Genomic DNA, 13,644 nt, shown 5'->3' with positions numbered 1-13,644 from the left:
GCCGCAGTCCCCGCCGACGGGCAGCCCCCGCGCGGCGCTCGCGGCGCACACGACCCGCCTTCCCCGCCCCCCGCCTTCCCGCCCCCCCCAACATGGCGTCTCTGCCGCTTCCGTCTGGCCCGCCAGCACCGCCCTCCTCCCCATGACGTCATCACCAGCGGCGGGGGGGCGCGAGGGCCGCCGGGAAGGGTGCGCGCGGCGGTGGCGGCGGCGGTTACCCAGCGGCCCTGGCGCGTGTGCGCAGGGCGGGAGCGGCGGGCGCCGTGCGGCTGCGGGAGCGGGTGGCGCTCCTCGTCTTCCTCTCCGTGTCGCTCCGCGGTCAGGCCCGGGAGGACGGACTCCCCCCTCGCCCCCTCCCACCCTCTCCGCCCCGGGCGGCGGCGGAGGAGGCGGCGGGGAGCGGCGCGGCAGCGGAAGGAGCAGGTGAGTGCGGCGGTACGGCCGGGGGCGCGGAGGGCGGGGGAGGGGAGAGGAGGGGAAGGCCGTGAGGGAAGGAGAGGCGGGGCGAGTCCAATCCGGTCCCTGCCCGGGGGCGGCGGGGCTCGGGGGCGCTCGGCCTTCGGAGCGGAGCTGCGGGGCGGCCGCGTTCCCGCCCGGCGCGGTGCGCCGTAGGGGCGGCCCGCCGGCGGCCGCGGGGCCGCAGCGCAGGTGCCGGTCATCCGGCAGTTTGCTTGGGGTGCGGTTCCGCCAGTCGGCGGCCGCTCTGGAGTCTGCCTCCCATATACTCGGATCTTCGCTGTTCGGGTTTTTTTTTTCCACTTCAATGAGGCTCTTGGCCCACTTTCTGGCAGTAAAATAGTTTCTGCTTTATGCGCTTAGAGGAACTACTAATTTCGCTTGTGTAAGTTCACTCATCACCATTTCTCTAGATAGTGGCTACAGCTAACTCCCATCCCTTCCAGAACTTGTAAACTGGGCATAGTGGGTTACTGTTATGGGTGGTTCGCTTAGGTCCTCACCTTTGACTTCTCTGCTGGATTATCACTCCAGCACTGATTTCTTGTCAACCTTCTGCAAGACGGAAGAACAGGTTTTGACAGATACTGGATTAGCAGCCAGGACCTTAAAAGGGATCTTGCTCTGATGGTGAAATACTTATGATTCCTCTGTGCAGATGGGAGTGGACAGCTCAGCCCATGAACTGAACGTATCTGAAAACTAGAAGTGTGTCTATATGTGGCTGTGCCTGAGATGATGCACCACATTTCTCAGCATGCTTGCTGGAGTGTGACAGTATGCTAATGTGGTGATCCAATTTACAGATTGGAGATACCAAGGGTTTTTTGGGATACATGTTATGAAGGCTGAGTGAGCTTGGATCTGTCCACACCAGTTGCATAGACTGTCACTTAGTCTGGTGAAACATCTTCTTTGAGTATGAGGACTCTGTTAGACAAGATATGGAATACTGTGTACTTTCTTTTGTGATACTAGGGCCTGATGGTTTAATTTATTTATTTACATGTAGAAAGCCAATCATGATTTTATACTTGTGAAAACATAATTAGCAGTTGCTTATCACTACTAATGGAGAAATAGCATATGTTAAATTCGAGGGATAGGTACAAGTTAATGTGGTGATGGGTTAACAGCACGGAGTTGTTGAAGTAAACTTGGAATAACTTCTAGTTTTCTGTCAAACAGGCTTCTTTGTGTGAGTTGAAGAGTGCTAGACTGACACCACATAAGTGTGCAACCAATATTTGACTGTTTTTTTTAAAGTTGGTTAACAATGTATTTTAGTATTTTTAGCATTATTTTTAGGTAGTAAACCTGTGGAGCTCCTTCAGATATCACTACTGTATTAGTATTGTGACATGGAAACATTAACTTTGTAATGAGAAACAAAACCTTTTCAAGTAAAAGCTCTTCATTTGGCAAAGTGAAGGGAAGCGCTGACATTTTCCTCTAAGCTGTTCTTTAGTTGTCCGCAGGAATTTAGTTTATCCTAGAGCATTATAATCAGTTTGTATCTCAACTTACATAGGATTTTAAATTTAAAATTTTGCTTGTTATTTTAAATAGCATATTTATCACTTCACAGGTAGGGGTTTGTAAGTGACATAATGTTTAGCCTGTGTATGGTATGCACATATGCATGCACAGATATTGACATGCTTACTAGTGATGTCTTCAACTTCTTAAAGAGATCTATATCTCCTTACAGTATTTTGTGAACTTTGCTTTTGTTCTGTTACATCTCAGTTTCTAATTTTCCTGGAGAAGCAGGATTATTTTTTACAGAGGACTGGATTAAGTTTTTCTAACAGAAAAACAGGTGTTTCAGATGTGTTTCTCTCGATCATGGCTTATGTAATGTCATACTTCTCTTGAAGAAAAATATTAAGCATGCTTGACACCAAAATGTAGGAGTACTGATAATAAAAAAATATAGAATTTCACTGAATATTGTGTCAATCATATCATACTTCATTGATTCCAATTACTTGGTTAGTGACCACTAGTTATACTCACTTCTCTCAAGTCTGTCTACATTTTAGATTTATTTGTGAAGTAACAGTGAGATATATTTTACTTCAAATGGTAGTATAATTAGTGTCATGAACAGACTGTCTCTCACCCTGGAAAAGTTACCTTGATTAAAAAATTAATCTGATTCATCTGTGAATAAGTAAATGTAGTGTTAAAATACCAAATTTATTTTTAAAGATTCCCCTGGATCTTATTTGTGTACGGGAAAGTGATACCTTACACTTAAAGCCTTAGCTAAGATTTCTTTCAGGAATACAATGCTCATTTCACTTAGTGGTAGTAAGCTGTTGCAAAAGTTGCAGAAACTTCAGTGCCCCTAAGTAGATTTAGCAATGCAATGTCAGGTACCTGAAATAGAGAAGTACATAATTTTCTACTTAGAAACTTTTTATAAAAGAAAACTTGGTAGTAATTATTTGAAATGTTGAAATATGAATGCTCAGGCTCAGTCCATACTGATACTCAGTTCTGTCTAATCCATCTGAGTCTTTGGTAAGGAGGTGGTAGTTCAGAGACACAAGCATTTGGTGGAAAGGAAAATCATTGCCCTGGCCATCAGTGTGGGGTTGATAGCAGGACTGTGATATATCAAGGGTAAAGCAACATATGAGGAAAATGTGGGAGAATTGAGCAAATCATGGGAATTTTTATGGGATGTTCCATTTAAATTGTTCTTTATTATCCATTAGTGTGCAGTCTGAAAAACTTTGGAAATTAAACATTTCACTTAAAGTTTTTGCCCTTCACACTACTTCTTTATAAGCGAGGAAGCGTGGCTGATATAAAACTGCCATTATGTATCCGAGATTTCAACAGCAGTATTGTTTTAATAGTCTTTACGTTTCAACTTGATTGGTCTTTGAAAAATGAAAGTGGGATTGATTGCATTTTTAGATACAGTCTCTCAATTGTAATGTTTGACATAGTGAGAATTCCTCAGTTTGCCTCTGAATAATGTGTCTGGACTCTTATCCTGCAGCCTGTAAAACAGCTGTATTCACTTAACGGTGAAATCTCATGCACTTCTGGTTGCAGGCGTGGGACCCTCATGTGATAATATGTGCATACAGAAAGTAATATGCTGTGCAGCTGCAGCATGCAGTTCTTGTTTGTTTAGAATAATTTCTCATGCAATATCTCCTGTATTAATAATTTATCTGTTCTTAGTTACAAACTGGTGGATATGAGCCAGAATGTAGGGATAGAATTCTTGAAATAGTACATTTATTTGTCTCACATTCCAAGTTTTTAATTTATTTAAAATAAGGGTATTTACAAACCTTAGAAGATTCAGGGCTGGGTGATGTTCTCTTAATTTCCTTGCAGGAAATTATCAGCTAAAATACAGGGAAGTTGGTAGCCGGAATTAAATTATCTGTTGAGTTATGATGATGTCACCCCCTTTATCCTCTCCATATTTATAACTATTCTTTTAAGCCTAATCATCATCATAACTTCCTATAGAAGTTAATTCCAAGAAGCTACTATTTGCTGGGTGAAAACTAACATTAAAAACATAAAGATGTTTTGCCTCTGTTTCTTTGAAAATAAAAGGACATTCAAATTAGGAGGCAAAATGAATGTAAATTTTCGGCATTTGTATACGGCTATCATGTCAGTGTGTACTGTACTTACATATTAGATGCATTCATTTTATCTGTCCTTTGTGTGTTGAACCCTCTTCCTATGCCATTGCCAGTGCCGTTCTTCTAACCCTTTTTGTTTCAGATATGGCTTTTCTTACTGTAAATATTTAACCCAAAATCAGTATTTGGTATATGATCGTCTTATTAAAAATGCTTTTGCATATGTCAGTCGATTTTTGTATCCTCTGTTAAAGGGTGTAGCTGCATGAAAACATAGAAATTTAGTGGGGTTTTTGCTGAAATGCATTGGGAAACAATCCTGAAATGGAAGGGTGCTCAGCTAGGTGAGATGTGGTATTGTTTTGCTTTCTAACTTTAATGGTTTATCCTGTCAGACTTTATAACTACTGCTGCACATTGAGCTGTCCACAATGACTCCTAATTATTTTTCTCAGAAGACTGGACTAATTTGAACTCATAAAGTATTTAGATAAAATAATTTTTCCTTGTGTGCATTACATTATATTTATTTGCATTTCATCTGCTGTTGTATTACTCAATTTTCTAACTCATTTAGATCTTTCTAGAAATCTCTATTCTCCTCAATTTTTACTAATCCACATAATTTCTTACTACTGGCAAATTCTACTGTTTCACTGTGTGCTTCCACTAATTGATGTTAACCATTGTTTTTAATGTCTGGTATAAACCACATGGTTAACTTCTACCCTCTCTGAGCATCTTGGTTAATGTCTTGGTTATCTGAACCTCATTTATGAGATAAAATTCTTCAGATAATCCGATGCTTGGAGAAGTAGTCGCTAGAGCTGAGCTGAGAAATCTTTCAAGTACGTAGTGTAAGCTTGCTTTCTTCTGTTTATAAAGGAGCTAAAGTGCTCAGCAAGAGCTTCAGCACAGAGTTTTATTTGTAGAAAGTGCACAGGTGTAAGACTTCCGGAGAGGTCCCGTTGAAGTAACCACAGAATTCAGATAATGATGTTTTACCAAAGTACAAGAGAGAAACCAGGTATTACCGAAGTATCGAGTATGTAAGTTACAGCAGTATTACATTTTATGTGCATTTGTCCACATTTATACATTATACATTTTTTTGCTGTAGAATGGAACCTTCCAGTCTGAATGCTATGGGAACATATTGCTCATCAGATCAGTGCAAATTTGTATTAGTCCACTCTGGTGGGTGTTAGTTTAAATTTGTATTATTCTGACTGTATGGGTGAGCTTTTTGCCATTTGTAACCTCTTTGTGCGTGAGAAATTAGCTTAAGTGTGTGTGTTCTAAATGCAGTGATACTTGAGTAGGAGCGGAAGAGAGCAGTAGGGCAGGAGATTGGTGTTTAGCTAATCAAGTTATATTGACTAAAGAGTTCTAGGGTGATGGCACTTTGCAATATGACAAAGAGGTGGTTTTTTTGAGCTGTATCTAAATAGTCCAGCAACTGGCAGATTTCCCCAAAATTATTTTATTTCTGTGTAGATCAAGTAGCATTTTGAGAATGGACAGTAGTTTTTGGAGCCTATTTTGCCCTTTTTCTACAACTTATCTCTAGTGCTAAATATATATATATTCCCTTTTTTAAAAAAATAAAAAAACACCAATGGTTTACTTTCTATATTCAGTAACTCCTTCCTTTCTCAGGTAAGATAAATTGCAACTTCTTATTTATCAGACTTACACTGTATTTGTTTTAAAATTTGTTTTTGTTAATGAAAAGGAGTTACTTGAGAAGTGTGTCACTGGTGTGGGGTTTTTTGTTGGTTTTGGTTTTTTTTCTAAACTCGGGTGATTCCAAATAGTCACAGGATACAAACCAGTAACAAACACAGACTGTGGATGATATCAAGGTGGTTTTTCGGTAGGTTGTCACATACTACTGAGGAGGAGAAAAATGAAGCTCTCATTTTTGGAGATTTGTTTCTGAAAATGGGAGCCATTGTAGTCAAGAACCTGTTTCTGAGAGGTTGGTGAAGTAACATGAAAGGCTCTTTTCACTTGAAGTCACTTGAGTTCATGTACAAAACATCTATGACAAAGGAAAGCATCTGTTCTCTGTGGTGTTTGCTACCTAAATGGATATGTCATATGATCTTTCCCAAAGGGAAACTGAAGAATCCAAAGCAGGTCATAAAACAAAATGAAAAATTATCATTACTGATGTTCAGCTGACTAGTTTAAATCAGAGACATTCCTTGTTATTAGATACATTTCACTCATTTATGACTTCTTTTTCTTTCTTCATCACCTCTGCAGCAACTCTTACAACGTTTATCATACTATTTTATTCATGTGAGTTCAGTGTCGATAGCCCCAAACTGAAGGATTTTACAGTTTTGCTTTTTTTTTTGGTTGAAGTAGTACAAAATGTCAAAAATTAGAAGGAAGGTCACAGTGGAAAATACCAAGACCATATCCGATAGCACATCCCGAAGACCCAGTGTGTTTGAAAGGCTTGGACCCAGCACTGGAAGTACTGCAGAGGTGAGTTGTAAAAGCGTTCTTCTTTTCCTCCCCATCCCAGCATCTTCTTTTCCAGGATTTAGGTGGTGGGAAAGAGTAGCTCACAAGTGTCAAATACTCAGATGTCACTGATGTTAGTAAAGGTGAAAAGAACTCCTTAACACATGGATGTTCGACATACTAATACTAGAATTTTCAAATAAAGCGTGTTGTCCCAGCTTCTGGAGAGGAGCAGTAGTACTGTACATATAATAGTATTTCCACCAACCTAAATTTTTCTCTGCCAGACCTGATACTCATTGTTGATTATTTTTTTAATTAGTTATATTACTGGTGGACAGAAATTACAGATAAATGGGAGTTAATGTGGAGTCATTTGTTTGTTCTGTCACACTCACACCAATGGTATTTCCAGAAATGAGTGTGAAATTCACCCAGTAATGTCTGTCTCTTAGACACAGTGCCGTAACTGGCTGAAGACTGGCAACTGCCTCTATGGGAACACATGTAGATTCGTACATGGCCCTTCACCACGAGGTAAAGGCTATAGCAGCAGTTATAGAAGGTAAATCAAGAACTCACTTTGAATTCTTCACATGCTGTAGGAAAATAGCTTTTGCAACTATGTCTTCTGTTTTTGTTTTTTTTTTTTTTTTTTTAAAGTGAAATGCTGTGGTGTGCCTAATGGTATGTTTCATCAATAACCAATTGCATTGTGAAGCTGCTCAAAACAATTAATTTGGCAACTTGCCATGGGTTTTCCCAGGATTTTTGTGTGTATGTAGCTTTATAAAATGGAGTCCGCTGGATACAGATTAATTTCTTATATTACTTCGAAATGGGAAGTTCAAGTACCTTAATTTTTTGCGTAGTGTCACTGCAGCTTCTGATATGCCTTTCTGTCCTTTACTAAATTGCTGTTTTGAAGCTACTTACAGCAGTACTCACATACTTGCAGCCCTTCTGCCTTCGCTATATTGTTTGATGAATAAGTTGTCTATGCTTTCTCTCCTGTTGTGAGAAAACACTTCTCTTTAAAACATAGTTTTGTGACTTTCTCTGTTCAAATATAGAACAAATACCCTGTACCATAGGAGATCCAAAAAGCTACTTCATTTTTCTGAAGAGAGTATTTTTTTATCTGCCCCTTCGTGTGTTACTATAATTTTAAAATGTTTTTCTCAACTGTCCTTTGTGTAGCGTAACACTTAACTGAAACTAAATGTGGCAGTAAGTTTGTAATATTCTTGCTATAAAGGACAAGATAGTACAGTTTTAGCATAGTACCTCTGTGTGAAGGCTTCACATTTTACAAACAGCTGTGCTTCATAATGGTACAGTAATGTCAATGTTACCTCTAGATGATGGATGGGCACACTGAAGCATCAAAGTATAAAGCAACAACAGGAAGGTTGGCATGAGGTTAGGGTTCTGTTTCTGGTTCTTTTTCCTGTTCCTGTGGCATACTCTGAGGATGATCTTGACTTTGCTTGTTTGATCTTTCTTTGCTTCTAGGGTGGTAGCAGCTGGGGTACAAAATATATCACCGAGTGTAATGTTTCTTTAGGTGTGGAAAAGATTTTATTCTGTTCTGTACTGAGTATTCCAAATGGGAAAAATGAGTGATTTACTGATAGAAATTAAATTTTAAAGCTGTTAGAATGTCACTTTCTCCTGGCTTTCAATGTTTGAAACGCTCAGTGTGTAGTTCTGCTTGGTCATTGCAAGAAAAGTGACATTTCATTTAATGATTAAAGCTGTGTTTCTGCTTCACTGTCACCACTGACATTTAAGAGTAATGTTGATTTACTTCATTTTATTGCTGACTTTTTTTTTTTACTAGGACTGTATGAAAAAGTCAAACGACAAATCTTGCTGCTTATTTGCCTGACATTCAGCATTTAATAAAGGTGTTCTTAAAAAAAAAAAAAAAAGGGTGTGGAAGCCCCTACCTACTTGCACCCCCTGCCCCCCCCCCCCAAAAAAAAAACCCCAAAAAACCAAACAAAAAACCACCCACACAAAAAAAACAACCAAAAAAAACCCCCAACCAAAACAGTCAAATGAAAAAACCCGTGTTTGTCTTTAGAAGTTTCTACTGATAGCTCTTGGCCAGGCACAGAAAAAGCTGGTTTATGTACATAATAAAATGTTGGCATTTTCATGCCATTTAACGTTACAGAGAGTTTTACAAATGTTGTCCCAGTATTTTGAATGCAGTTTTATTGGCTTCTTGCAAGCCAAGCTAACGTTGCTTCCACATCAATTGAGTTCAAGCAGTACCCTTGTTAAATTATCTGGGAGCTCAGCCAGGCCTGCTGGTGAAGTCTCTTGTCTGCTTTGCAAGCAGTTTGGTAGGACAAAGAACGTCTTGCTGCCTTTCTGTCTTGGCCCTTCAATTCCATACCTGTCTGAAATAAATACCATTGTTAATGGTTTTATCTGACCATAATGCCTTCCAGAGTTCAGAACATCACCAGACAGTAGGAAAACTTGACTCTAAAGTGTGAAAAAGACGCTTAAATCTAATTTCATTATAACACTGTTTCAGCATTAATGCTGTCAGCATGAATTTTAGTCTTGCTGTTACAAAAATAAAACCTAGCATGTTTTTACATATAAAGCTTTCCTGATGAGGATAATTAAGAACTTAGAGTAGGCATGCCAGTCTTCCAAGTATCTGAAGTAAGGAGAAGCTAGCAAGGAAAGAGCTGTCTATAAACATGGTATCCCACAAGGAGTTTTGCTCTCTTGCTCCACTTGTAGATTGTTGGGTAGTTGCTTGGCAGCTTCCTGCTTGGTACCCTTATACTTTTGTAAGGATCTATGCCATCGTAGCATCCCTCTGTTAGCCCGTCCAGTCCTCTTCATTCTGGATCATTACACTGGATTTAGAAAACAAACCAGCAGTAATAATAGGTAAGAACACATGGATTGTGCAGGGTTCAAATATTGTTGTGTGAGAAACTGAAAAATGGGACGATGTTTCCTGAGCATTCAGTAATAATGCATACATTATATACCAGTAATTGTCAATGCCTATACACACATGTGTGTGTGCACATACACACAGGTATTCGCAGATAAGTGTGTTGTAATGTGTGCCTGTTTGTAGGTTGTTCCTGACACTAAGAGATACAGAAGCAAATGGAGGTGCTGGTATGAAAGTGCGTTTTCCTAACCAAGCCACTGAATATGGAGGACTGAACTGTTGCAGAAAGAGCTGCTGTTTAAAATCACTTAACTGCACTGCTAAAATTTCAAATTACGAAATTTTGCATGTTAGGCCTTACTTAAAAGATGGGCCCAGCGCAGAATGTTAAGTCATAGAAGAGAAATTTTTCATTGAGAAGTTTTCTTCTTTCAGTGTACAGGGATAATACTGTGGAGCCTTTTGTGTGAAAGGTTCTACCAGTTGCAGTCTAACCACATAATCTTAAACTGTAGAGGTAAAACTGTAGTTATCTGTTGAAATTCAGCAGTGTGCATTTTACCAGGAATAACCTAAGATCCCTTTCGGAGGGAAGCAGAGGGAAAGTTATGTAGAAAAGAAGCCATTGTGTAAAAATTAAAACTGTGGTACACCTGAAAGAAAGCAGTACCTACTACTACAGGTAGTAGACCAGCTTGTTTTTCAGTGCATTAAGCACTGTTTTCTGAAGTATCTAAAAATGCTCACAGCTTTCTGAGTAGTTATTTCTTAACATTTGACAAATTTTCAATCTTACTTTATTAGACAGTTGGGGGGGTTATGATGTGTTTGGGGAAGGAAGGGTAGGATGGTTACCATGAGTTTGCTCCAGCGTTCTCATAAAGCTGAAAAAAACCCGCAAACCCAAAGCAACAAAACCAAACAAAAAAACCCCAAACAAACCCCAGCTCTGAAGCTTTTTTAATTTCTGTGATTTCTTTTGTATCTTTTGTTTCTTTTTGATAACTTTTGTAATCTTTAAGTAGATTTGAATAATGTTTTGACAAAATGGGTTTTTTCTTCCTTCCCATACTGAAAAAAGTATTAACGGAGGGTGAAATAGTTTGGTTGCTTTTTCACTCCAGCATATAACTTAAAAAATAAAAAAAGATTAAAATATCAGATGTTTAGAAAGTACATGAGCTGCATTCAGCATAAGTTCTCTTGCTTTCTCCTTCAGCTACTGGGTTTTTTCCTGAAATTGCTCCTCTTGAGGAACAGTGTTTCTAGTACATTATCTATAATCTTTTTGCCTGTTAAATTAACTTTGTTTCACAGATCCAAATCCTTTGTGCCGTAGCTGAAATATTATTAAAAAATAAGGCATTGAATTGCCTTTTTAATGTTGAAGGACAGTTTATTTTTTTAGGTAGCTGATGGTATGCTTCAGAGAGTTTTGGTAATGCAAAGGAATTATCTTTCTAAGATGGAAAGAGGGGAAAAAAAGATACCTTTGCTAAAGCCAGTCACTTTAAAGAGGATATAATCATGTGTGCAAAGAAGATGACTTGTTTAGCTTTATATGCTGGATATTATTTGATCCTTAGTGCTGAAAAGAGCAACACGCTACTGTTTTGTACCTTTCCTCTGATCTAGATTGACCTGTATTTACAACTATATGAAGAATTAAATGCATTTAAAAATGAGAGCAGTCATTGGTCTTTTTCTTCTTAGATCCTAAAACACTTAACAATGTGATGCAGTTTAAAGGATTCAATATAGGTAACTTTGCAAAGGAGGAAGTGAAAACCAGTTACTGTTTCAAAAATGCACAGGTTGGAAATGACATCATACTAATTCAGGTTTTTGTATGCATAAGCTGTGAAAGACAGTTTACCCTTTGTGTATTATGTGACACAGGAAGGGTGGGAGAAAGAACGCTTTCTAAATGGAAACCCTAATTCAATCTGAAAAACAACAAATGTAAATTTCATTACTTAAGTATTATATATAACTCTTCTAATCAACTAAGGCAGCATCAGCATCTCTTTGATTCTTTAGTGTAAACTGACAGGTACATATCCAGTACTTTCATACAGCCAGTTCACAGAAGAATCTGTAATTATGGCTAACAGTCATCACAGAAATACCAGACTCAGGTTCAAGCCAGACTTACATGAAGAGAAAATTTGCTTTCTTGAACTGAAAGATCATTTGAAGCAGCTCATGCATCCCTTTTGCTTAGGAGCTAGTTTGAATGCAAGGGTTGTTCTCTTTTAGTGCATAAGTGTAAATGAACTTGTGAATCCATAGTAAGAGGTGACAAAGTTGTATAGATGTCTTGTGGTAGTGTAAGATGTTCCCCCTCTCCACATCACAGTAATACATTTTACAGGAAATATACCTTAGCTGTGTGACTTTAGAGTAGAGTTAATGCAATATTTTTTTAATTAAATAATGAAATAATTATGTTACTGCAAGATGGAAAATGGAAGAGGCCTCCAAGAGTGATTTTCTGGTGCATAGTCCTGCAACAGGTTTTTTTGTGGCACTCAGCAAGGTCATGGGAGGATGGCACCTAGATCCTGTTATCTCCACTTGCAGACTTCATCTGTATTCAGAGTTGTGCTTCTGTGTGACTATCACTGCTAGTCTACACTAGTTTGACTCTGTGTTAATTGTGTGTATATATATATATGTATATATTTAAAAAAAAATATATTAAAAATTGGCACAGCTTAGAATGTGGAGAAGGGTAAAGAATATCTTGAAAGACTTGGTAGGAGTGTTTGTGAAACACATTTGCATGATGATCAGAAAAAGATTTGTTCTGGATAGGACCACCTGAAGCTGATCTATAGTTCCTGAGTCATGCCATATATACATGCAGTAATTTCTCTTCTTAGAGTCAAGTCTTCCTGGTGTTCTGAAAGAGCTCGATTTTTAGAGCGCTTAAGCTCATTAAAATGGAATCTTTTTTTATTCATCCACTTTGTTTCTGGGTGGGAGGTTTAGATCTTTCTATATATACTAATAAAAAAGATAATTAAAAGACAGATTGTATTCCTTTAAAAATAGTCCCATAGAACTGGTTATATTATGTTTCTGTATTATACAGGTCGCCAGAAAGACCCACTGGAGATCTTCGGGAAAGAATGAAGAACAAACGTCAAGATGTTGAGTCAGAGCCACAGAAACGAAGTACAGAGGAATCATCCTCTCCTGTTAGGGTAAGAATGGAGTTTGCAGAACTCCAGAATCCCTCAGTAGCAGTTGGGCAGTGTGTCCTAGAAACCTGATTGTGGTGACTTGTAATGTTTAAAATGTTTTAATGGACTGATCATTTTGTACATAGCATGTGGCATGTTTATTATGAAGTGTCTTAATGATTGTATTATTTTGCAATTTTATAGCACTTTCTGGTCTTTTGGTTCCCAAAGATTTTATAAATCCAGCAGACTAAGATATGTTCTAAACACTGATAAACAGGTATTTAATAACAGTGCAGACTCTTTGATTATTACCAAGAAAGTGTATTAACTGTTGTTCCAATCATCCACTGTTTCCCCCAACACTTATTCATGTCCATTGTTTACATGCATCCCGACTCCAGTTATTCATCTCAAATTTGCTTTTGATCAGACCATGCAGTTACTGTTGTGCTGGTTCATTTTGCCCTCATCCCATACTCATCAGGCATCCCAGCTGCTCACTTTTGGATTTTGCATAAAATTCATTCGTTATTGTTCTCATTTTTTAATCATCCTTCTACAGCCCTATACCCCTCAAATATCAGAAGTTAACTTATTTTTAATTTGTGTTATCTGTTCCTTTTGTTACAAAAAAATAGGGGCAGAAGCTTGTAGTGTGACCCTGCACCTGTGTAACAATAGCACCAGTTATTCCTGTGTCATGTTTTTTTAAGACCATCTTCATATGAATAATGATTACAAGTTTTTATTTGTGAAAAATTGGTTTTGCTTCTGCAGGTATTAACAGCATTTTTTTTTTTTTCCTCGGTCGGTTCCTACTTGCTGTGTAAACTGGATTTTTGTCAGGTGTAAAGAAATCAACAGCAGCTGTTATCGTTAAATTAACAGAATGGCTTACCTTCCGATCATGTTTTCAGTTGCTGTTAATTTGTGTAAACTTTCAATCTTTTTACTCTTGAATGTG

General features: G+C 38.5%; 1 protein-coding gene across 8 annotated transcripts in view; it reads left to right on the top strand.

The window, feature by feature from the left end:
• The first annotated feature begins 127 nt into the window (after nucleotides 1–127).
• ZC3H13 (zinc finger CCCH-type containing 13) overlaps nucleotides 128–13,644 on the top strand; it is a 49,459-nt gene continuing 35,942 nt past the window's right edge. For 2 of the 8 annotated variants that reach the window (XM_055801485.1, XM_055801482.1), the window contains exons 1-4: nucleotides 200–423; nucleotides 6,456–6,578; nucleotides 7,013–7,122; nucleotides 12,587–12,698. In XM_055801485.1, the coding sequence (XP_055657460.1) occupies nucleotides 6,462–6,578; nucleotides 7,013–7,122; nucleotides 12,587–12,698 (339 nt within the window). In that variant the 5' untranslated portion in view covers nucleotides 200–423; nucleotides 6,456–6,461. Of the gene's footprint in view, nucleotides 424–6,452; nucleotides 6,579–7,012; nucleotides 7,123–12,586; nucleotides 12,699–13,644 lie in introns of those variants that run through there. The other 6 variants (XM_055801479.1, XM_055801476.1, XM_055801481.1 and 3 more) reach the window with 5 other exon arrangements.

This window comes from Falco peregrinus, chromosome 4, assembly GCF_023634155.1.
Source record: "Falco peregrinus isolate bFalPer1 chromosome 4, bFalPer1.pri, whole genome shotgun sequence".
NCBI classification, from domain to species: domain Eukaryota; kingdom Metazoa; phylum Chordata; class Aves; order Falconiformes; family Falconidae; genus Falco; species Falco peregrinus.
This window is presented reverse-complemented; position numbering and strand designations above follow the sequence as displayed.